Raw genomic sequence first — 22,233 nt, forward strand, 5'->3', positions numbered from 1 at the left:
ATGGTATAAAAGAACTGCAGATATAAGATGCCACAAGGAATTCTGCACCTGGGAAAAACTTAAGTGGAGCATGTGAATACCAAGAAGGCATGTCAAGGCTCTAGACTGGTAAAGGTAACTTCCTTCAGAGAAACTACTTTGACATTCACATACGTCACACTCGCGCCATGCTTTTATGCTCCAGCCTTTTTCAATAAAGCATTTTAAAAACTGCTCAAAAAAACCGAGCAGAGATGAATCCTCAAAAGTTCGCACATGTATGAAATATGATCCTCCTTATGGAGGAAACCATTGCTTTAAGCGTTTTGTAGGAAAAAAGTAGACTGGAGAAAACTTGGTAATCAAGTTTTCCAGTACGTAAAGGAGCGATGAGGAACAGAAACGAAGCAGAGGTTTAAAGACATGCCAGCAATAAAAAAAAAAAAAAAACTCATCTTACCCAGACAGACCAATGGACCGATTACAGGTGCAGAATTCCAGACGGAGCGGACTTGAAAAAGATCGGTACGCGGACAGCCACGCAGTCAGTTGTCAAACGGACTTAGAGGGACAAGGCCCCTTAGGAACAAATACCTCCAATTGACATTAATCTCTTCTAGATTACATCTCTCTCTCTCACACACACACACACACACACACACACACACACACACACACNNNCATCCATCATCCACCATCCATCATCCATCATCCATCCAACATCCATCCATCCATCCATCCAACCACCATCCATCATCCACCATCCATGGATCCATCCATCCAACCATCATCCATCCATCCATCCAACCATCATCCATCCAACCATCATCCATCTACCATCCAGTCCGGGATGGCCCGGACTGGACCGGGCCATCCATCCATCCATCCAACCACCATCCATCCATCCAACCATCATCCATCCAACCACCATCCATCCATCCGACCACCATCCATCCATCATCCATCATCCATCCAACCATCATCCATCCAACCACCATCCATCCATCCATCCATCCATCCAACCACCATCCATCCATCCATCCAACCACCATCCATCCATCCATCCATCCAACCACCATCCATTAAACCACCATCCATCCATCCATCCATCCATCCATCCATCCATCCATCCAACCACCATCCATCCATCCATCCAACCACCATCCATCCATCCATCCATCCAACCACCATCCATCCATCCAACCAACCGTCTGGTCAGCAGGTTTAATGTTCTTTCGTCTCTTTTCTCCAGATAACTGGTTGAATCAGCTGCTGATTCCAATAATCGATTAAAGGTGACTAATCGATTGTGTCCTGATCAGGGCTGTGACTGGATGGTTCACATGTCAGTGGAGCATCAGGCCAGTTGGAGTCTTCCTCCTGACGAAGGCCAACAGGACCGGGAGGTTAAAGGTCACCCAGGGAGTTGGTCATAATATTTACCTCTAATAACCTCCAGGATTCTCTGATATCAGTTTAAACCTGATATCCAACCTGCAGATCCAGAACCGGATCAGAAACCGGATCGATTCCCAGATGCACCGGGAACAGTCCGGACCAAACCCGACAGCAGAGAAAAGTTCTGGTTCTGCTGCAGAACCCAACAGGTTTCCTCTCTGAGGTTCACCAAACCGGAGGAGGAAGATGAGGAAGAGGAGGAAGAAGAAGAGCCCCAGCTGCCCTTCAGCAAGGCAGCTCCTGGTTTTATTAGTGCCACAGTGTGAGGAAGAGGAGGAGGAGGAAGGGCGCGGTGGTTCACTCCGATAACGCTGCAGCTGCTCACACACACACACACACACACACACACACACACACACACACACACACACACACACACACACACACACACACACACACTGAACCCAGAGACAATCATGGAGGGGATGAGGGGAGGAGGGGACGTTCCCTTACAGGTGAGGGCAAAGGATTACACATGCCACTTGTTGCATGCGCGTGTTATATTTCATGGATGAGTTAGTTCACAAGCAGTATGTCAGATCGGTTTCCCCTTATTGCCCCCTGCTGTTTCCCTCGGAGACTGCATCCCTCCAAGGCCTGATGGGGCTGGCTGCGTATTGCTCAGTCAATGACTCCAGGCTGTCGAGTCTTCCGCTCCACGCTGAAGCCCTGCACAACACGGAGAAAATTTTATCAATTTGTTTCAACGAGAATATCTTTGACTCATATCTGACTTTTAAAAATCACAGTAAGAAAATGTCAAATGTCATAAAATTCATTTTTAGCAAACTTCCGTTATACAATATCTTTTCTCACCACATAGCTGGAGTTAATATGCAAGCAATATTTTTTTCCATCATACTGTTATACAACCTGACCACATAACTACTGCAATTCAAACCCATCATGTCTCTACAAGAGGACAAGAAAAACCTTTGAAACCAGTTTCATTATTGTAAAATCATTAGTATGCATTTTAAACCTAAATTCTTATCTAATATAATCATAATGACTATTATTTTTCAAAGATTCATTTTTAGTAATTTCATTTAGATAAAATAAAAATCAGAGCACAAACCAGAAGAGACAGCAACATTGAGGTGCAGAACACAGTTTAGCCAGAAGGTGGCGTCTGTTACACTCACATATTCATGGAACAAACTACCAGAAACAATGGAAACCAGGCACCTTTTAAATGGTGCAAACCAGTGATTCACCCATTCATCATATCTGTCACTGCTTGTAGCAGCTAATAATTTTCTGGTATTTGATGGTTTGGAACACTGTATTGTCCCTCACTTTACTTTAGTTTTTATGTCTTTTTTGTATGCATGTACTTTCTGTAACATTAATTGCCCCTTGGGAGTTGAATAAACCTGAATCTGTTTTTATACTGTTTATGTCCATTAGTTATTTCTTATATAAATGTTTTTTGTTGAGTTTGTTTTTACTTTTAGTAGAACTATGTGTGCTGTGTTCTGTGAATTGCATAGTGAGGTTATTTGTTCTACTTAGGATAAAACGTAGCCATCTTCTGCATATTTACTCTGCCGTGCACTGTAAATATGAATATTAATCTACATTGGAATGTAGATTAATATTCACTGTCCCTAAAACTGAAATGAAGAAAACTCCAACGAGCATTGTATCAAAGTGAAAAGGTGCAGTGTACCTTTGAATTGTCGGGACCCCGAGGCTGCCGTAGGATGACCAGACGAGGAGCGCTGGCGTCATCCAGAGTGATGCTCTTCAATCGGTTCACCAGRCGGTCGGGACGTGGCGTGGCCACCGGTTTGGGTCCCTCACTGTGACATCACACACACGTCAGTCAGAGTCAATTGTTTCAGCTTAAGTTCATTTTTAACATGCCCTACATTTCAGGAAGGCTCTGCGTCTAACAGCAGGTTCTCACCTAACTCTGCGTACATTGCAGGCACTACATTTTCCAGTGCGTTGATTGAAGACGACTGAAAACTCCACCTCGTCTCCGATCTGGAGCTCCACGCCGTCCTGCACTTCTTTCACGTGGAAGAACAGCTTCTTGCTCTCTCCGACCTCGTACGTAATGAAGCCAAACTGAGGGGAGCCAGGTGAACAGGCATTCATTTTCAATCCGTTCCTCTGCATCATCACAGGGATCAAATCACAGCTGGTGTGACTTCTGTTTTAAAACCTGTCACTAAATATATGATGTGCTCAGAAAGATATTTTTGGGTTTATACTGAAAACTGAAGACAGAGCAGATGTGCTCTTAAAGGGTTTATACAGGAATCACAGAGTTGAATTTACTAGTTTTTAGTACCTCTACAATATTTTTTACTACCAACACAAAATTGAGCCAATTTCACGCGGATTTTCTCAATTTTGAGAAATCTGCGATCGGCCAATATTTACATAAAGCTGATCTCATCCTCTGATCTTTTCTACTTCAGCAAAGGTCTAAAAATCAGCCACTTTCCTCTCCTGCTCTGCAGTGAGAGATTTGACTGATGGACTAGCCTACAAGGTCATGTCTGCAAGCTTGTAGTTATCAATAGTGACCCAACTGTTACCAACTCAGAGACTTTCTTCCTATATTTGGCGACATTTCAATAAAAAAAATGGCACTGGCTAAAATCAAAATCGGCAGGTCAAACTTTTTATAGACTGATAATCTATGATCTGCGAGAAAGCTGCATGCAAGATCACCGCTCATGTAAGAAAACTTTATCCCACTTACTTGAAGGTCTAACAGACTTTATCTTGACCAAAACCTTGAATGTTAAAAACGGAAAGCACCATTTTCAGGGCTTATCCTAAATCCTTAAGACTTGGGATATTTGGTTTTTTTGAAGAATATCAGTAAAATGCAATGACATTCCAATTTCACAAGCCAATGTTTTATTCTCAATAGAATGTTAGTTTGCTACTAATTGACAACATTAGGACAACTCAATTACAAGGTTCAAGGGTATCATGTTTCACAGGTCATTGAAAATTTTAAATAAACAAACGTCCATGTGCAGAGAAAATTAAGTTTTTCGGTGACCAACACACCAACTCTGTCGGATCATTATTACAATTAGAGCAGCTGTTGAGTACATAAGCTAATCAACCACCGCTGTGTTCAGATGATCTTTTTATAATCCCAAAATAAACATCAAGCCTGAAAACATGAAACCGTTGAGGACTGAATGTGTTGCCCTTTGTGTGGGAAACGTTTGCGGGTTTTATGGTGTTGAATTTTCATACATATAGTGGAGCCGTTTGTTGCTATGGCAACAAGTCTGCGTGTAGCTAGCCAACACTGAAAGTGAAGGGGAGGTCGGAGATACGAGTGGTTTTGAGTTGCTCTCTGGTGATTTTTCAGAGTTATTTTCCTTTTGCTGTGGCACACTGCTCTAAATTAAGGTTTCATTTAACAGAATCGTTCTACCGCAGCAGCGCTGCTACGGATGGCAAGGAAAAGAATCATCTTTCTGCCTTTGTGAAATGTCAGGATGTGAACAACACCATGAAACGTATCTAAATGGCATCAGCTAATAATGAATGATAAACTTGCACGTAAAAGTCCTACCACTGTCCTACAATTGCTGCAGAATTTTCACTTGAGTATCTTCACACTGCAATCTGTTGTTAACGGTGCAGTTGGTGTTATTTAACTTACTTTAGTTGCTGCGGTGTTCAGAGCTGCTCAGCTCTGAGCACCAGCTTTAGAGTCAGTAAGATCCGCTGCCTGTCTGCAGCTCCCGTTGAGTCACTGGTAAAACTTTAGCTCATAGTTGAGCTTGAGTTTGCAGTTGCATCGCTTCGTTTAGCACCAAAAAACGAAACGAGGATCTGCTCCACGGTGGAGCCTCAACCCACGCAGGAATCTGCTGCTGATGATTGGTGGATGCTCTGGTCGGTGTGATTTGATCACCATCACATCGTTCCAGGTCAAATTTAGATTTTTTTCCTGCATACTTTACAAAATGCCTTTTGGTCATTCCTAGTCTTTGAATCCCCAATCATCAAGCCAAAGTTGTGAACACTTATATTTTCCCATGGCGAAAATATGACTAGCTAGTCTCAACACATTAGGCGGATCCAACACAACAAATGCTCACAGCAGCTTGGAGTCTATCAGTGACGGCTCAAGTCCTGCCAGTACGGTACTTATAATTTTTTATACAGATTTTAGTAAAACGAACTTAAAACAGTAAGTGGGCATCAATGGAAAATTTTTAATATTTTGAAGGGATGATAAAAAATGTACTACCTTTTACTACCTTCAATTACTTCTTGCTACTTTTTACTGGCCTTAATTTGAGCTCATTTAATTTATAACCTTTTACTACTGCGCAGAAACCCTGTCTTAAGAGTTAAATGTTGCTATAATTTGAAAACTGAATGCGAAAATGCAGCTTTTTGAATTTTTGTCCTTTTTACAGGCAGAAGGCTCTATTCATATGCAGGAAAATACAAGTTAAAGTAAAAGTTAAAAGCTGTCAAAAAAGTAGGATTGCAATTAACTAGGCCTGCCATAATAATCAATGAATTAATCACATGATAAATTATTTTCCATTTGGACCTTAATAGTCAAAGAGATACTCCCCTTCGGTATCGTTGAAAAACAAGCTTATTGAGAAAACGCCCAGTATAAAGCAGCTGGTTTGCACTACCTGCCACTTTTACCCGTTTTCTCTGTCTAAGTAAAATATTTTTTAAAATGTAACTTTGGTTGCACAGACGTCATAATCCATTTTAGTTATTGTTGCTTTGGTTACTTTATTTAAAATGTGCTCCAGTGACAAGAATTTACTAAATTAAAGTTTACTGGCCTTTGACAGGGCAAACTTACATTATTATGCCATTATGATTATACTTGAAAATGGTCTCAAAGCTTAAATATTATGATATATTAGAATAATTTACAAGGCAGTGTATCATCCACTAAGTTTTACATTGTGACAGGCCTGAAGCTCAGTTTTCCTGTAGCCCTACATCCTAAGCAGCACTGTAAAATCCAGCATGCAAGGTCACTCCTGTCTGGTGAACTCTACCTGGTCCTTGACACACTCCACTGGAGCTCTGCGCTGAGGAACAACATTGCACGCCATCTTCTGGCCAGTCTGGGTGACTGTGCAAACTTGGAACTTAACATGTTCCCCCTTCTGCAGGCAGTCTGCCTTCTTCGTCATCCCCATGATTCCAAAGGGATAGTTCTGCCCCTTGTCTTCACCTGGGAACAAACCAAACTTACTCATGTTAACCTGACTGGATGTGTTTGCAGGTTGTAGCTGTGCTGCTGCCGACGCGACACAGACCTTCCTCAGTCACTTCAATGAGTCCTTGATATTCAGTCTGGGAGGGATCCACGCTGCGGATGGGACGGATGATTTTTCCCGCCAACACAGATGCACCAACATCGTCACCAGTACCATTCACTAAACAAAGATAAATTTACAATATAAAAGACAACCAATATTAAAATGAATAAAAACAAGTCATCCTCCCTTACCTGCAGCCACCTTGGTAACCTTTTCAGCACTAACTTTGTTTCCTTTCCCCTTAGAGAGAGTATATTCCACCGTGTCACCCAGCTCCAAATTATCCACATCCCCACACATTTCACTGAAAGAAAAACCAAAACATGGCGGCACTTTCCACATGTTCACCCCCAACCAATGACTCCACCCAGAGCTACTCTACCTGTAGTGAAAGAAAACTTCCTGGTCATGGTTTGCTGTCTCGATGAAGCCAAAGTTATCCTTCAGTGCAGCAACGAATCCGTGCAGTCGTCTGGAGCTGGAGGCGTTGCGGTTGAGAACCCTGATGGACACTGCACTCTGATGGCCCGTTCGCTTCATTTCATTGATGCAGAACTCCACCTAGTGGACAAACAGTTCATCACAGAAACTTTTTAGAGGTTTTCATTCAAGTACGAGTAGACTTATGATGAATTAGCTTTCAGTTTACAACTTCAGGCACAACTAGGGCTGATTAATCATTAATTATTGAAATAATTGTTAACTGGAGCATCCCGAATAAAAAATAGGCCATTTGCTGAAAGAACAATACACTCAGAACAGTAATTAAACCAAAACTGTAAATTTTTTTAAATACATTTTGCATTTAAGACGGGGGTCGGGGGGGGGGGGTTAAATGTATTCTACCCAGAACTCAAGTGGTATAGTTTTAGCTTCACCTGGTTCAAAGATAAAGCCTGGTAAAAATCTCCTAAAATCACCTTGGTCAGTGAAATTATTAATTGGTAAATTTGGGGGAAAAAAAAAATAAAAAAAAAATCAATCAACAGATCTGCCTTGCACCACTGTGTGCTGCACAGTGGTGCAGTTGGTAGAGCTGTTGCCTTGCAGCAAGAAGGTTCTGGTTCGATTCCCAGCCCAGGGTTTTTCTGCATGGAGTTTGCATGTTCTCACTGTGCATGGTGGGTTTTCTCCAGGTACTCCGGCTCTGGTTTCCTCCCACAGTCCAAAAACATGAATGTCAGGTTAACTGGTATCTCTAAATTGTCCCTAGGTGTGTGGGGGTTGGGGTGGGTGTGTGTGTGCRCGAATGGTTGTTTGTCCTGTGTGTCTCTGTGTTGCACTGCAACAGACTGGCGACCTGTCCAGGGTGACCCCGCCTCTCGCCCGGAACATTAGCTGGAGATTGGCACCAGCAACCCTCCTGACCCCACTAAGGAACAAGGGTGCAGTTGGTAGAGCTGTTGCCTTGCAACAGCTTAGTAGAGCTGGTCCATTTGTTAGAAGACAAATGGACGGACGGAGATCTGCCTTACAACAGAAAGGCCTGAGCTTTTCACATGTTCGTGTTAGGAATGTAGTTTTAGCTCCATGCTGTGCTACAAATGATCAAACATTCACTAAAATATGTCGTTATTGCATTTAGGCAATACAATTTTTATCATTTAAAAGAGTTATTTATTTGTATCTTTTTATAAATTTTGAATATTGCATAAAATAAAGACGAGTCGTTAAAACAATTTGCATTTAATTTTACACCAAGCCTCATTAATATTACCTTGTCTCCAGCTTGAGGGAAACTTCCTCCCTCCAGGTCTTTGACATGATATGGCACAGTGAGCTTCACACCACAGTCTTCATAGGCAATCACTCCCTCTTCAGCTTCCTACAGACAGGAGAGCATACTGCACTCATTACTGTTCCTTCAAATATGTGCAATACCTGAGAACCGAATCAAAGGATGAAAGACAAGTTCCTCACAAGGGAGGTGGAAGATGGAAATGTCTGAAAAACAACAACTAAACCAGTAAAATTTCATGACAAAAAAGTGAAAACAGTCTATGAAAGCATGAGCACAGCTAGAGTGTGCGTTATATTATTCTATAGCAGCTGTGGCTGTTAGCATCAGCTTGTGGTTAGGGTCTACAGCATAGGGCTGCATAATTAAGGTTTAGCTACTGCCATTACAACACAAACTATTCCAATTCTAAAAGAAAACGAGCAGATTACTCAGATCATCAACTTCTTATGCCCGTGTTGATGTTCATATTTTCTTCGAGTTATTTTGAAACATGGAAAGTTTAGCCATATTGGAGACAGCTGCCAAGATGGGAAGGCGACACGGCAGAAATATGGAGCCAGAGTTTATGTAAAGTCCTCAAATATGAGCATTACACAATATGTTTGTGTAAAAAGAAAATGTTGGTAAGATGGATGCAATCATATTTTAATAAAGCCATTGTGTCAGATTAAAAGAAGGTATTAAACAAGCCCTCCGAATTAAAATTGTTTTATTGATTTCAAATGCCTTTTCAATTGCTGTAAGCTAAAAAACTAAACATAATAACTTCATTATGTGTTATCAATGTGTTTCACTTAATCAATTGAGTTACTGAAATAAACGAACAATTTAATAACATTTTATTTAACTTCAGTTTTTGAAAATTTAATTCTTGGAAAATATTATTTTTCTCCAGTGGATTCCTTGTGTTTCCATAGTTCATACTGATGTCATTATGGCCAAGAACTACCATCTTGTTTGACAAGAACATTTTACAGCTTCTGTTTATTTCAACTTTGAATTTAGATCAACTCACAGGGGAGATGATTGAAATAAAAGACACTTTTAAAAAATATTTTCTGCCACTTGTAATTTTTTAAAGGAAAAAATAAATAATTTTTTAAGCTACATCGCCCAGCATCTCATCACCCACAGCCGCCATTTTTTTAATTCTTGCAGAAATTGCCGTTTGATTTTAATTGCACAGATGGACTAGGTGATGCAATACCATGCTGCCGACTATAAACAAAGATATGAAAAGGCCTGAGGTTTGAACACAAACCTTTTCTACAACTTTCCCCTTAAATAAAAATAAATAAATAAATTTTAAAAAAAATTTTAAAAAAAAAATCAGAGAAACTGTAAACTATTAGACAGCATGCCTTATAAGGCAAAAACTTTTATAATTAAGACTGGTCAACTCATACACAAAACTAAGGCATTCTTTATGCTAAATGTTAGTTTCTCTCTAAAACAAGTGGCTTCATGCCGGTCCTACCTTGTCTTTTTTCTAACCAAAGAAGCATGAGCAGGGGGAGGTCATTGAGGGAGAAAACAAAGACCAGCATTAGAACTAAAAACTGAGAGGAGGTGGCGAAGAGGGACGAAAAACTACAACAATGGTTGGAAAACAAGTAGGGCAGGTTTGGGGAAGATACTCCTCGTCAGTGCAAAAACGTACCTTCTCCTTTCCCTTGGTGGGGCTCGCGTTCTTGTTGGAGGCCGACACGACTTCCTTCTCCACGACGCCCACAAACCGCTGCTCAGACTGAGTGTGGAAGGACACCGTCCCTTTGGGAAGCTTCTTAATGCGAACCGCATGGTTTCTCTGAGCAGACAGCATATCCTGCCAACGACATTTCCTTCAGTTTGGTAAGTGACAAACAAATCAGAATATACTCGCTTTAACCAGTTTCAGGTAATACATACTTTTGTGAAAAGCTTAACAGAACCTACAGGCACAACAGTGAACTCCACTTCATCCGAGATGTGCAGTTGGCTTTCCTCCAGGACCTCGCTGAAGTGGAAGAACATTCGGGCATCTCGATCCACGCACTTTATGAAGCCAAAGCCGTCGCGTATGGCTGCAATCACGCCCTGAGGGAGAGCGAGGGTTGAGGATCAGACACTCTGCTTGATGAACAAAAGGTCAGAAGAAAATAAAACTCAAACCATTTCACGGGTCTCCTTGGTCAGGTTGAAGGTGTCTGGGAGGATTTCGATGTTTGTAGCCCTCTCTAGTTTGTCTCTGCGGTCAGTGGAGATGTTAAACTGAATGTGGTCTCCCTCCAAAAGAGTCACCTTAGACTTTGTGTCCTTCTCTCCAAAAGGAAGCTCCTTCTCAGAGAAACCAATCCTCGTACTGATGCGCCCAGGCAGAGGGTCACTCTACAGGAACAGAAAGGACTTGTTAGCATGTCCAGTTTATACATTTCTATTCTCTTTGGTTTCCTTTTAAAATGCTCTGTATCAGTATTCTACTCACCTGATTTTTCGTGGGAACCTTGGGAATAACTTTAACAACAGTGCCTTCGAATTGCTCAATGCTTATGTCTTCAAAGATGACGGTCCCCTGAGGGAGCAGGCGCACGTCCGTAGCTACTTCCTTGCCCTGTGGGAACAGGAATCGGTCAGGTGGACATTCAGCAGCACAGATTCATGTTTTATTCAGAAAAAGCAGCTCACGTTTCTGTCTTTGATGGTGAATTCCACATCATCTCCAGCCTGAAGAGCCTCCAGGTCGCCCTTAAACTCGCTGTAGTGAAAAAAGATCTCCTTCACCACATCTGCCCTCTCAATGAACCCAAAAGCCTCCTGAATGACAAAAATACAACGTTGATACTTACAATGATTCCAAAAGTAGTAGAATTAAAAGGTATTCACACTCTAAACTTTTATTAGGTTGCAACAACAACCTTTAATGCACATGACTGGGATTTCATTAGCCAGACGCCCACAATGTTACATTCATGTAGAACTTTGAAGTGGAAGAAAAGGAGAGTTCGTACGATTCCACTGCATAAAATGCCAATAAAGTACACTGAGATTTGAATCAAATACTTTTGCAGCATTATACATCATTGTTATAAAGCAACACTTACCTTTGTAGCACATACCACACCCTGGCACCTCGCCTGCTTTTTCTTCACAAGCTGAACATTGCGAGCGCTCACTGCACCAGTACTAAAACACAAACAGGCTGTTACTATGAAATCAAGTCCAAGCCACGATTATCTCCTAAATTCATATTAAAACGTACTGCTTGTTTGTCTCCATGTAAAAGCTGACTTTGTCGCCCGTCTCCAAAGGGACATTCCCCTCCACATCATCAGGAGTATAGGTCAGATAAAAAACCTCCTGCAGTCAACATCCAACAGCATTAAAGGGGGTTTGGAAAACAACTAAAATAATAATAATAAAGTAAGTGTTTCTTTGCTTACTCCATTTCTTTCATAACAAACACTCCCAGTGGGAACCTGGCCCGGAGCGGCCTTCCCATCCAAGTTCAGTGGGACAGATGAGACGACCTGCAAGAAAGGGGGAATATTTCAGGTGTAGGCCAACACACACTGCTTTGCAAATCACAGCAAAAATCATCAGATCACATCCCACATGTAATGATGAGTCAATTTGTGAGAAAAGTTATTAGAATGAACTTAACTGTGTGTAGCTCAATGTGTTTTGGATGTTCATGTCTGAATCCATGAGTTGATAAATGTTTAGATGCTTTGACGAAGCACTCTGAACCCTGAATTTGATAATTAACCAAATCTGAGCAACTGATTGCCCAATGGGTCAAATTTTATATGCATTTGAGTTTAGACTAAGACACTAAAAAGATCACTCCCAGAGACATTGATCCATTCATTGTTCAGTTCATGCAATAACCTTCAGCAATCAGGTGTGCAAAGTAGGGATGTCCCAGTCAGAACCTTTAGTCCAAAATACCCCTCAATATCAGTTTCCATTACAAATATGCATAAAACTTTGATATTCTGCAATTTCAGTGTTTGCATAAATAAATGCAATTAAAATCACATGTGATTTAGTTTGTCAAAATAAAATTACTGTGCCATGTTCCTCCTGCCACTTCCTGTCGTCTTGTTCCGTTTTTTTCTACCAGTAGTAACATGCAGTTGATCACATGACTGATGTGATGTGAAACAATGTTTCCACTGCAGTTTGGCAAAATACAACAGGATGAGGTGAATAGTCACCTCATCCTGGTGCAAGAACTTTTTCAAAAACCTGAGGGGTTTGTTTCTTTTCAAAATTGTTGCGTTTCCATTAAAGAAAATTTATTCTTGCAATTCCACATTGGGCAATTTTATGGTCAGTGTCAATAAATCTAGAGTAATTTATAAGCACACATGACAATTCAAAAAGGTTTTGAGTTTTTTAAAGACAAAAAACAAAAAAGTTTGAGTTTTTGTCTTATAACTCAAAAAAAACAACAATCTGTAATACATTTTTGCTAACTGTTTAAACAGAAAACCTAAAAAGAAACAAAAAAGGCAAAAATGGCAGCATGTACTACAGAGTTGTAGCAGAGAGAAAAATCTAACTTTCAAAAAGCTAAATTCATCAGGATTTGAATTTAGTTGGGTATACTAAAGTCAGATGGATCAGGACATCCCTAAAGCAAAATGACAGAGAGAGAAATTCAAGTCATGTAAACGTACGGGGGAAAAAAAAGTCACCCATATGTTTGAAGAGAGGGGAAACAGAAAAACAACTGATTTTTTCAGTAAAGCCGACAGACAAATGACAACCAAAAATAAAACGGTGCTCTTAACTGGATGAATATAACCATGCAGCACAGTAAAGGGATAGGCGTGCAGGTCTGGCCCCACCTGGCCCGAGATGCGCTCCTCTGGCAGCACCTCTGGCTTTATCTTAAGCAGCTTCACTGCTATGGGCTTGCCAGTGCGCCTGTCAGAGGACACCTCAAACTCTACATCATCTGAGAGAAGAAGAAAAAGCAGACAAAACTTTAGAAAGATTCAAAGAAGCAACAGAGGCTTTGATTTTGTTCTTCCCAGGCATCTCACCTCCTATTTTAAGCTCCTGCAGGTTCCCATTATACTGGGAGCAATGGAAGAAAAGACGAGCCTGGCGCTCTGAGCACTGGATGAATCCATAGGAAGTCAACAGCTTCTCCACCACACCGGTTTCTCTGATGCCAGGCCCTGAGCCGTTGGCATATGCGGTGTGTCCGTTGTTATGAAGCATGCCTGGGTCAAAACTCATCTGAAATGAGAACAAACTGGTAAATGCATTTGGAAGGCATCAGTGCAAAGCATTTCCAAACACAGAACAGGAGTGGAAAAAGCAAATTAATGCAGTTTTTGATGCAAAACTTTAAAAGAAAAAACATGCAACAACAAGATTTAGAGTATATGGTGAGAAAAACATTAAAATAAAAATATATTAGAACCTTCTGGGGGAAAAATAATGTCAATATAGCTGACAACACACAACAATATCCAACACCTTGCGAATATTCTCAATTTTATCATGCAAAAAAATAAAAAAAATAACAGAAATTCACTCAAATGACTACCAACTAAAACATCCAAGCACAGACTGAGTAGTTGCATGCAGCTGCTGGGTCAAACGATTCATCTAACCACCAACGTCAGTGAATATACTAGAACTTTATGTAAAAAAAAATCTTCAAAAACTTCCAACACCCTGGTTAATTGTTTAAATTCTGCTAACATCTACACGCCATGCTGTTAGCAAAGGCGATGTAACAGCAGAGCAGCTCAGCCAACATGGCCACTGCTCATCATTTCCCCTTACTGATCTCTGATACAAAGGAGTCCGCTTGTACTTTTTACTTCCAGGGTGAGGGTGGCAAGAGACAGAGGAGGAGCGGGGTATGGGCATGGGAGCGGTGGAGGAATCGGGGGCCGAGCCACCGCTGCGGGCAACAGGGGGTTCAGAGGAGCCCCTTTCCATTTCTGACACAGGGGATAGAGCCGCAACACGCTGTTGGGAAAGGAAAAGCTTTATGCATGTTGCTTATTCACAATTTACCTGCAATTACTGGCCGTCAGTTATGTTTAAAAAGAAAAAGAAAAAAATGTCTTAAAGGGATAGTTCAACTTTTTTCAAATGAGGTTCTATGAATGAATCCTGTAGTAGAAAAATGTCACAACATCCCCACTGGGAAAGAGTCAAATCCTCGGACGTGGTAGGCTGCAATGACACATTTAAGCCATTTTAAACAAACTGGAAATGTTCACACTTGTAGGACACATTACAATATGAACAGATATTAATAGTCAATAAATTAGTCTCCGGTTTTCTTGGCATTTTCCCCAAGTCAAACACAAAACGTTCATGTTGCTACTCTAACATAGCAACATGAATGTTGATCGATCCGCCAGGTGGGTCGATCATGAGCCGTGACTCATCGCTCTGCTGTAAATTGGCCAAGAGAAAAGTAAACTTTTGGATTATGCAACAGTCTCACTTGTTTTTCCAGGTTTGCACCAGAATTTACCCCATTAAACCCACAATAAGCCAATCACGTGGATCGACAGTTGGTCAATGTAACTTCAACATAACTCAAACTTTTAACTGAGAAAAAGACAAATGTGGAAGTTGACATTTTTAAATAGTTAATATCGATCATTTCCATTTGGTTTCCAGGATTGACTTTGGTTATTTTATTTCATTAATAGTATAAATAGTTCAGGTAATAACTAGAAAAAAGTAGAATAAGCTTACATCTACCCCTCTGGATAGTAGCCTTTCACTATTCCATTTACTATTCTACAAACTCATATTATATATATATATATATATATATATACACACACACACACACACATCATCCATCTACAATACAAAACTTCGATAAAAAAAAATTCAAGACTATCCCTTTAATGTCAAAAGTTTATTCCACAGTTTCACTTCTCACCAATTTCCTGATTTTAGATTTTAAGACGCTCAGTTAAAGATTTCAGACAGTTCTTTCAGAGTTGTTTGTAAAAATTAAAACCACGTGTTTAGAAACACCATAGTCTAAAAATCAAAGAACGAATCTGCAACCATGATAACCTTCGATTAAAGAAATGTTTAGCACCAATAGCCATGACAATAACAATGTTTAACAGTTCACAGAGAAAGCAAAGGAAAACTTGACACAACCAGTTATGATAAAATGGTCTAAGTGCATTGCTGCCAATTAATATAAAAAACAAAAACTACTGAAGATGAGGAGTCAAAACAGACAGTTCAAACAGTGGTGCATCTAGTGAACACAGCTGGTGATGGATTATGGGTAATGAAGGGGAATCCCAGAAAAGCCTCTTTTAGATCATGTTCTGGTTTATCGCGATAAGCATCAGTTTACTCTCAGAGGAGATTTAAATATTTTGTTATGTTTTCATTTGGAAATCAGAACACACAGGGTTTTAGTGATGGGTGGGCACTTCACGCAACATTTCTCCAATTTTATTGTTTTATTTTTTTTTTTTAAAAACAGCAGGTGAATGCAATCAAAACATGATTTGCTCCAAATGTCTTGAGACTGTGCTGCAAAGTAAAAACATAAGTGGAAAATTAAAAAAAAAAAATAAAGACTCTCCAGGAATTGTGAGGAAAATTTTTTTTTAAATCCTTCAGTTATTCACCGACACACCCCTCACCCTGCAACAATGCAACTGAGCAGAGGCTAGTCTCGGGAGCCCGGAAAGAATGAAAGATTAGGCCATTCACAGCAAAGATGCAGGGCAAGGTGGGTGGAAGGGCGTTTGATGGGCGGGGGACTCGGTAGAAGGAGGCGGGAAGATGAAACTTACGGATCGGCCATATGGCGACAGGCTGAGTCCCACAGGGGAGGTGCTGCTCAGGTCAGCACTAACAAATGCGGTGGGTGGTGACGCAGGCAAGGTAAACTCAACAAAGCCTTTCCAGGGGCTGCCCATATTTTCCCATAAACTTCAACCAAAGTTGCTTGAGCACTTGCTGAACTTGTTTTAATTTCTGCTTGATTTTTTTTTTTTTGTTTTGTTTGTTTTTTTTAAATGGACAACCGTAAAGTAACCACCCAGTGATACACGGCTGGATGTCTGCAAGGGTGAAGAGAGGAACAAACATGATGGGTGAGGAAGGTCAGCCAGTGTGCCAAGTGTCAGTCAGAAAGGAAAACAACGATGTGGACTCTCCGGGAATTGTGAGGAAAATTAAAAAAATTCAACCCTCCAAACGGAAGTGGGGGCAACTGGTTGGACGGGCCAGTTAGTCTCATTTATAGAGAGTTTAAAAACAGTTTAAAAGTCACTGAGACAAGAAAACGCAATGAGGAGCTGGTCATTTCTAACTAAAACCTGATGTTCCTTCAACTTGGAAAGCATAAAAGTCCAAAAATCAACAAGGATTCACTTATTTTCTGATTCAATAGTAAATCCCAAATGATTTAGAGGCAGGGGAAAAACAGCACATGTAGAGATGCCAAGAAACAGCCTGGTGACCACATCAAAATCATTTACAGTTCAGTGAGCCAGTCACACCTTACTGCTACCAGGACACCAACACCACACTTACTGACGTTACTGTTGGTAGAAAACCCCATAAAATAGGCCCTCAGGAAGTTACAACCATAAATATTAATGCTAATTCACTAATCTTTCACAAATTTTGCATTGACCTGCATGCATTTTGACCAGTTATTGTAACTTTTCTGCAAATCTGACCCATCACCTCAACTTGACTGAATTTTGACCAATCATCTTAGCCCCTTCCAACTTAACTTTATGCTTCATGACAACATCTCTTGAAAGACAAACCTGGAAGATGGAAGCATGGGACACTAAATTGTAATATTTGCTTTTTGTTTCCTTTTATTCCTTCCAAAAACCATTTTGAGATGTCCTGTATGATTTGCATACAGTTCATGTTAACTTGAATGACAAATATGGAGTTCTTCTTTTGGACTTCCACAACTCCTCAGGACGTGGTTGTATTTGTATTAACGGTGACATTTCAAGAAGGTACTTAAAAATGTTATTTGCAGTTCAAATATTAGTCATGTTAAAATTCCGTCTTTTTTTTGAGGGGAAAGGCTATGTGCAGCAGTTTAAACTTTTATTCAAAATTATATGCTGAAAATCAAACCTAGAACTTTTTGAAAAAGGTGCCGCAAAAATCAATTAATTTTAGATCGCAACAATCAAAAAATTTAAACATTACAACATCCTGGAAGGACTAATATTATCTTTATTATGTATCAGTGAAGTTCTTAGAAATTAAATCAGAAGAAGCAAAAAAAAATAAAAAATAAAAGTTGGGAAAAAACCCATTTCACAGTTTTTGAGGAACAAAAAAGGAGCCATGTGTTTTATCAGTGTGTAGTGGATAGTCTATCCCAGGGGTGGGCAATCCTGGTCCTGGAGGGCCGGTGTCCTGCAACTCTTAGATGTCTCCCTGGTGCAACACACTTGAATCCAACAGCTGAATCACCTCCTCAGTGCAGTCAGGTTCTTCAGAGTCCTGCCAATGACCTCATTATTTGAATCAGGTGTGTTGAAGTAGAGACACATCTAAAAGTTGTAGGAGACCAGCCCTCAAGGCCTGGAGTTGCCCACTCCTGGTCTATCCCCTTAGCATGACAACAAATAAAAGCATACAACTTTAAACAGTGGTGATAGTAACTGTGACTCACCTTTACTGTTTCTTTTATCTTTTTTCTCTGGATCTTGATGACTTCGCAGAGCTTCACACACACAAACACATACACACACTTTAACACATGCACGCTCCTACCAGGTTTCTGGCACAAGACCAAGGTGGTTGCATAAAGTAAAAAAAAAGAAAAAAGAAACCTAGCACACAAAAGGCAGTTGCAATAACACTGCTTAGAAAAGTTACGGAGAACAAAAATGCGGAGTAGAGAGACGGGGGAGACTATGGGAGGGTACTAGCAGAGAGCCTACTCTACACTTTAGTGGCGAGTCGGCGGCGTAGTTAGGATGAGGAGGGCTAGGAGCAGCGTTGGGACGTGTGCTTTGTCAAAGCTGTTGAGTAGGCACAAACTTCTTGTTTCAGATCAGTTTTCTTCTTAGAATATGCTTGGGCATAGGATTGCTTCTCTTTCACGTTTCAGTTGGGCTGATGTGCGTGTTCTTTGGTCGTTTCAGGATTTTTGTTTCTCTTGTGTTTTTAAATCCTTGAAGTGATCCTTTTCTCCCCCCACGTGGCTTTAGTGTTGCAACTTTTTTTTAAATCTGGGATGTTTGTCTTCAGTTCCTTTAGTTGTGATCTGAACTTGAAGCAGTTGCGGATGGTACAAAAATTCAGTTCGGTTTCACTTCATACTGTTGGGGAGGGGGAAAGAAAAGATTGGGTTAGAGATACAACTAAATGCAATGCATCCAGGTAAACATCTAGGGTTAATGTGAAGAGGAAAAAAAGAAGACTCCAAGACACCTGACGTGAACTTCAAAAAGACAACAAATTACTTTTTTGAGTTACGAGAACGATTTGAAAACTACTTAAATTTTCATCCATATCGCTGCTATGTTTTACAATCTTTTTAATGAGATGCAAGAAAAAGTGCCGACTGCAGTCTTCTCTGTACAACCATCACCTCACATACCCCTGAACTCTGCTGGCCAGTTAGCTAAAAGCAAGCCACGTTTCCTTGCTTACAAGTAGAAAAACTGGGCTGTGTCATAACATTTTCAGCCAAGAAAAACTGTAGGAACAATAGTTACCTTTTTTAAGTGATTAGATCATGTCATATGTTCTTTTCAGACTTTATGCAAGTATGGTGAATTTTATTCACTTATACTGAAATTGCTTCATGTTGTTCTGATGTTGGATAACAGCAGTTTCACATTTTTCCTGAACAAAAACATAACACATGTTTTGCCACATGTGAGCACATGTTTTCTAAGGCTTTTAGATAATATACAATTATTAACTGCTACAGTAAAAAGAAAAATATTCTCAGATATCCAACAGGTGCACAATATCATGAAGCAAACATATTGAGAAGAACAAAAAGATCCACTTGCTGTGGGCGGTGACATTCATGGCTCCATTTTAGACCAAACTCCTTTTTCTACTATGGATACAATCTACCATTAAAACCATTGGATTTTGAAACCAATAGAATAAATCCTGGGAACACATGTGTGAAGGCTGGTTTATTTTGTAACTCAAACCCAACTAGTGGGGTAGGGGAGAATGGAGAATTTTGTTGACCTAAATACACTGCTTTGTAAACACCCAGGCCCCCCAGGGACACTTGATATGGTGTCCTGTGTCGCAACGGGTCCGATCCACATCCCAAAGGCTACAACGTGAGGTCATAACAAGCTTCAACCTGGTTAATGTGAAGCTCACAGGCGGTTGGATTTTTTAAAACATCCATTTACATTAACCTTACACTATGAGACACACTAAAGACTAAAGAGTAGTAAATAAGTTAATCTGGTCATGAATTGCGAGTGTGTTAAAGGTCAGAGAACAGAGGGTACTTCAGTGAAAACAGCCCTGGAGAAAAAGTACTCAAAGCAAAAGCAGGGGGGAAAATATGTGAGCAGACAAGCTGAAAAGGGCTGATCATCAGCGTTAGTACAGTTTGGCCTGATAATTAAACAAGTAGAAGGAAAACCAATACAACCCCCGTTATTGAAAGGCCAGGGCCTCGAACTATTCCTAGGCCCGAAAGACAGGCGCCCTGACAGAGCCAGGCATGTGACTTCCTGACAATCCGCTACCCTCAGCTGGAACAGAAGGCATGGCCTGAGCCAACACGTTGCAGTATGCAACGCCATCGAAAACGTCACATCCAGGCTAATCGAAGCCAACAGGTTCCACTGAAAAACACACTAAACTGAGTTGTGTCATAACATTATAATCACGGGGATTAACTCCCCATCGGATAACTGTACAAGAAAGCAACAGAGACAGCATTAATGACTCTCGTCGCCTTAATGACAGGATTAGAATATCGCTTTACAAACAGCCATTACGTCCCAGGCCTTTCCCACCAAGAGAAATTTAATCAACGAGGAATAGTATGTGTGTACTTGGTCAGTGTGCGGCATATGCATTAGGTTACCCTACTTTAGTTACAAGTCACCAGAAAAACCACAATATATTACAAAAAATAATATTCTACTCTTTGTGGTTTCAAGGTTAGCAATAAAATGTAACTCGGAACTTAATGGTGAATTATTTCTAAATCAACTATGCTGGTTTACAAATAAGACGTTCAATAGAATCTATTTGATTCTTAATTACACTAAACCTGCCATGGCTACATTCATTCAATAGAAGGAAAATCTACAGCAAAACCAGCCTGAGATTATATCAAACTTAATTCCAGAGTAGTGCGAGCAGTGGCCCATTAAATTTAAAGTATTTGTTTTCGTCAGGCAGAGAGCAGAGAACAAAACGGTCTCTAGGCTAACGGCACGAGGACTGGAAAACAAAGAAAGCTCGTACGAGGCTCGAGCACACGTTTATGACAGTTTTGAGTATTTCTGTTGGATTTGACTTCGGTTTGACAAAAATAACATCTCTTACATATTATGTGGACATTTTGTAGTCATTACGAGCTTATTTATTCAAGTGTTGGTCAATGTAGCTGAGTCGTTCTTGGAGCTAAGTGGCTAGCCTCAGTTAGCTCCATCATGCTGCCGTACTCCCCGGCCCGTTGTGTGCGATTTATGCCGAGGCGCCTCCGCCCAGGCCCGACGCCTGCGTTAACGTTAAACGACAGGCACCAAGCTTACTCCAAGAGCTTCGTTGGATAATAAAAAGAAAATTCGCCACTTTACGTTACAAAAATACATTTTACAATTTAGCGAAATTGAATTATTAACAAAAACTTACCCCAACAGCTTTCAGCACTGTCACCAGCGCCGCTAGAAGCAGCACGGCACATTACGTAGTGATTAGGGAGGCGGCTCCCGCGATATTTGACAACAGCAGATTCCAGGAACGATAGAAAAACCTTCTCAGCTGGCTCTGAAGTCCCGCGATAATACGCGGACGGAAACAGGACACAGTTGTTTTGTTGGTAACGATTTACTTTGTCAAAAACATTGAAATAGTCGTGTTGCTTTTTCTATTATAAGCACGAGTCATAGGATAGGGATTAGGCATAGTTTAATACTTACAAAAACAACTAATTCCCATTCCCAAATTGATTTTAATTCTCTGTCATATGTTCTTCTTAGACCCTGGGAATTAGAGCATTATTTTTGAATGGACATTAGCTTGAACACATCTTGTCAAAAGATGAGGCAAGTTTTTTTTTGTAGCACCACAAAGAGGCAAAGAAATTTTCAAAAATTGCTAACTGGAGAACATAATTAGGTTTTAACTATAAACACAGTAAAATAAAAATAGAAAATGTAGTTTTTAAACAAACGCACAGCTGATCAAATGAATTGATGAGGTGAAAAACTTTGGTTCTTTGGTTGTAATAATAACTTTGCTTATTACACAGCTCCGTCAAACTTATTGACGGAGTTGTGTGAAACTGGCATATGTGCTAAATTACCCCATATTCTGAACAAGGACGATGCACAAATAACCAAATTAAAAGTGACTCATAAATATATCCTTGGGGAACCTCACATGTGATCTTTAATTCCCCAGAAATGTCAAATCTGTAATCAGCCATAGTTGGAAAGAAAGATTTAAATAAATTTAGAACTGTATCAGAGAAACCACCTCTAGTCTCTAAKTTCCCAGATAGCACATGATGTTAAATCAACGTTGAAAAATAGTTAGAATCGTTGATTTTTGGTTGAA

The 22,233-nt window shown here is 40.3% G+C and overlaps 1 protein-coding gene across 10 annotated transcripts; it reads right to left on the minus strand.

The window, feature by feature from the left end:
- Window positions 1-1,918: 1,918 nt before the first annotated feature.
- Window positions 1,919-21,405, minus strand: csde1 (cold shock domain containing E1, RNA-binding). 10 transcript variants are annotated; one of them, XM_008413172.2, is made up of 23 exons: window positions 21,307-21,405; window positions 18,125-18,776; window positions 16,263-16,532; window positions 14,254-14,442; window positions 13,500-13,698; window positions 13,302-13,411; window positions 11,889-11,975; window positions 11,708-11,805; window positions 11,550-11,631; window positions 11,134-11,262; window positions 10,934-11,059; window positions 10,621-10,836; window positions 10,378-10,545; window positions 10,130-10,294; window positions 9,947-9,958; window positions 8,446-8,553; window positions 7,111-7,289; window positions 6,920-7,032; window positions 6,726-6,845; window positions 6,462-6,640; window positions 3,350-3,513; window positions 3,110-3,242; window positions 1,919-2,106 (listed from the first exon to the last, which is right to left on the minus strand). In XM_008413172.2, exons 3-23 carry the CDS (start codon window positions 16,386-16,388, stop codon window positions 2,059-2,061), a joined length of 2,751 nt encoding a protein of 916 aa, XP_008411394.2. In that variant the 5' UTR covers window positions 16,389-16,532; window positions 18,125-18,776; window positions 21,307-21,405; the 3' UTR covers window positions 1,919-2,058. The 10 variants fall into 10 exon arrangements, with proteins under 10 accessions (XP_008411394.2, XP_008411390.2, XP_008411397.2 ...); XM_008413168.2 differs by having other exon boundaries at window positions 13,245-13,411; XM_008413175.2 differs by lacking the exon at window positions 16,263-16,532 and having other exon boundaries at window positions 13,245-13,411.
- Window positions 21,406-22,233: the final 828 nt, after the last annotated feature.

Source organism: Poecilia reticulata, linkage group LG7 (assembly GCF_000633615.1).
Source record: "Poecilia reticulata strain Guanapo linkage group LG7, Guppy_female_1.0+MT, whole genome shotgun sequence".
NCBI lineage: Eukaryota > Metazoa > Chordata > Actinopteri > Cyprinodontiformes > Poeciliidae > Poecilia > Poecilia reticulata.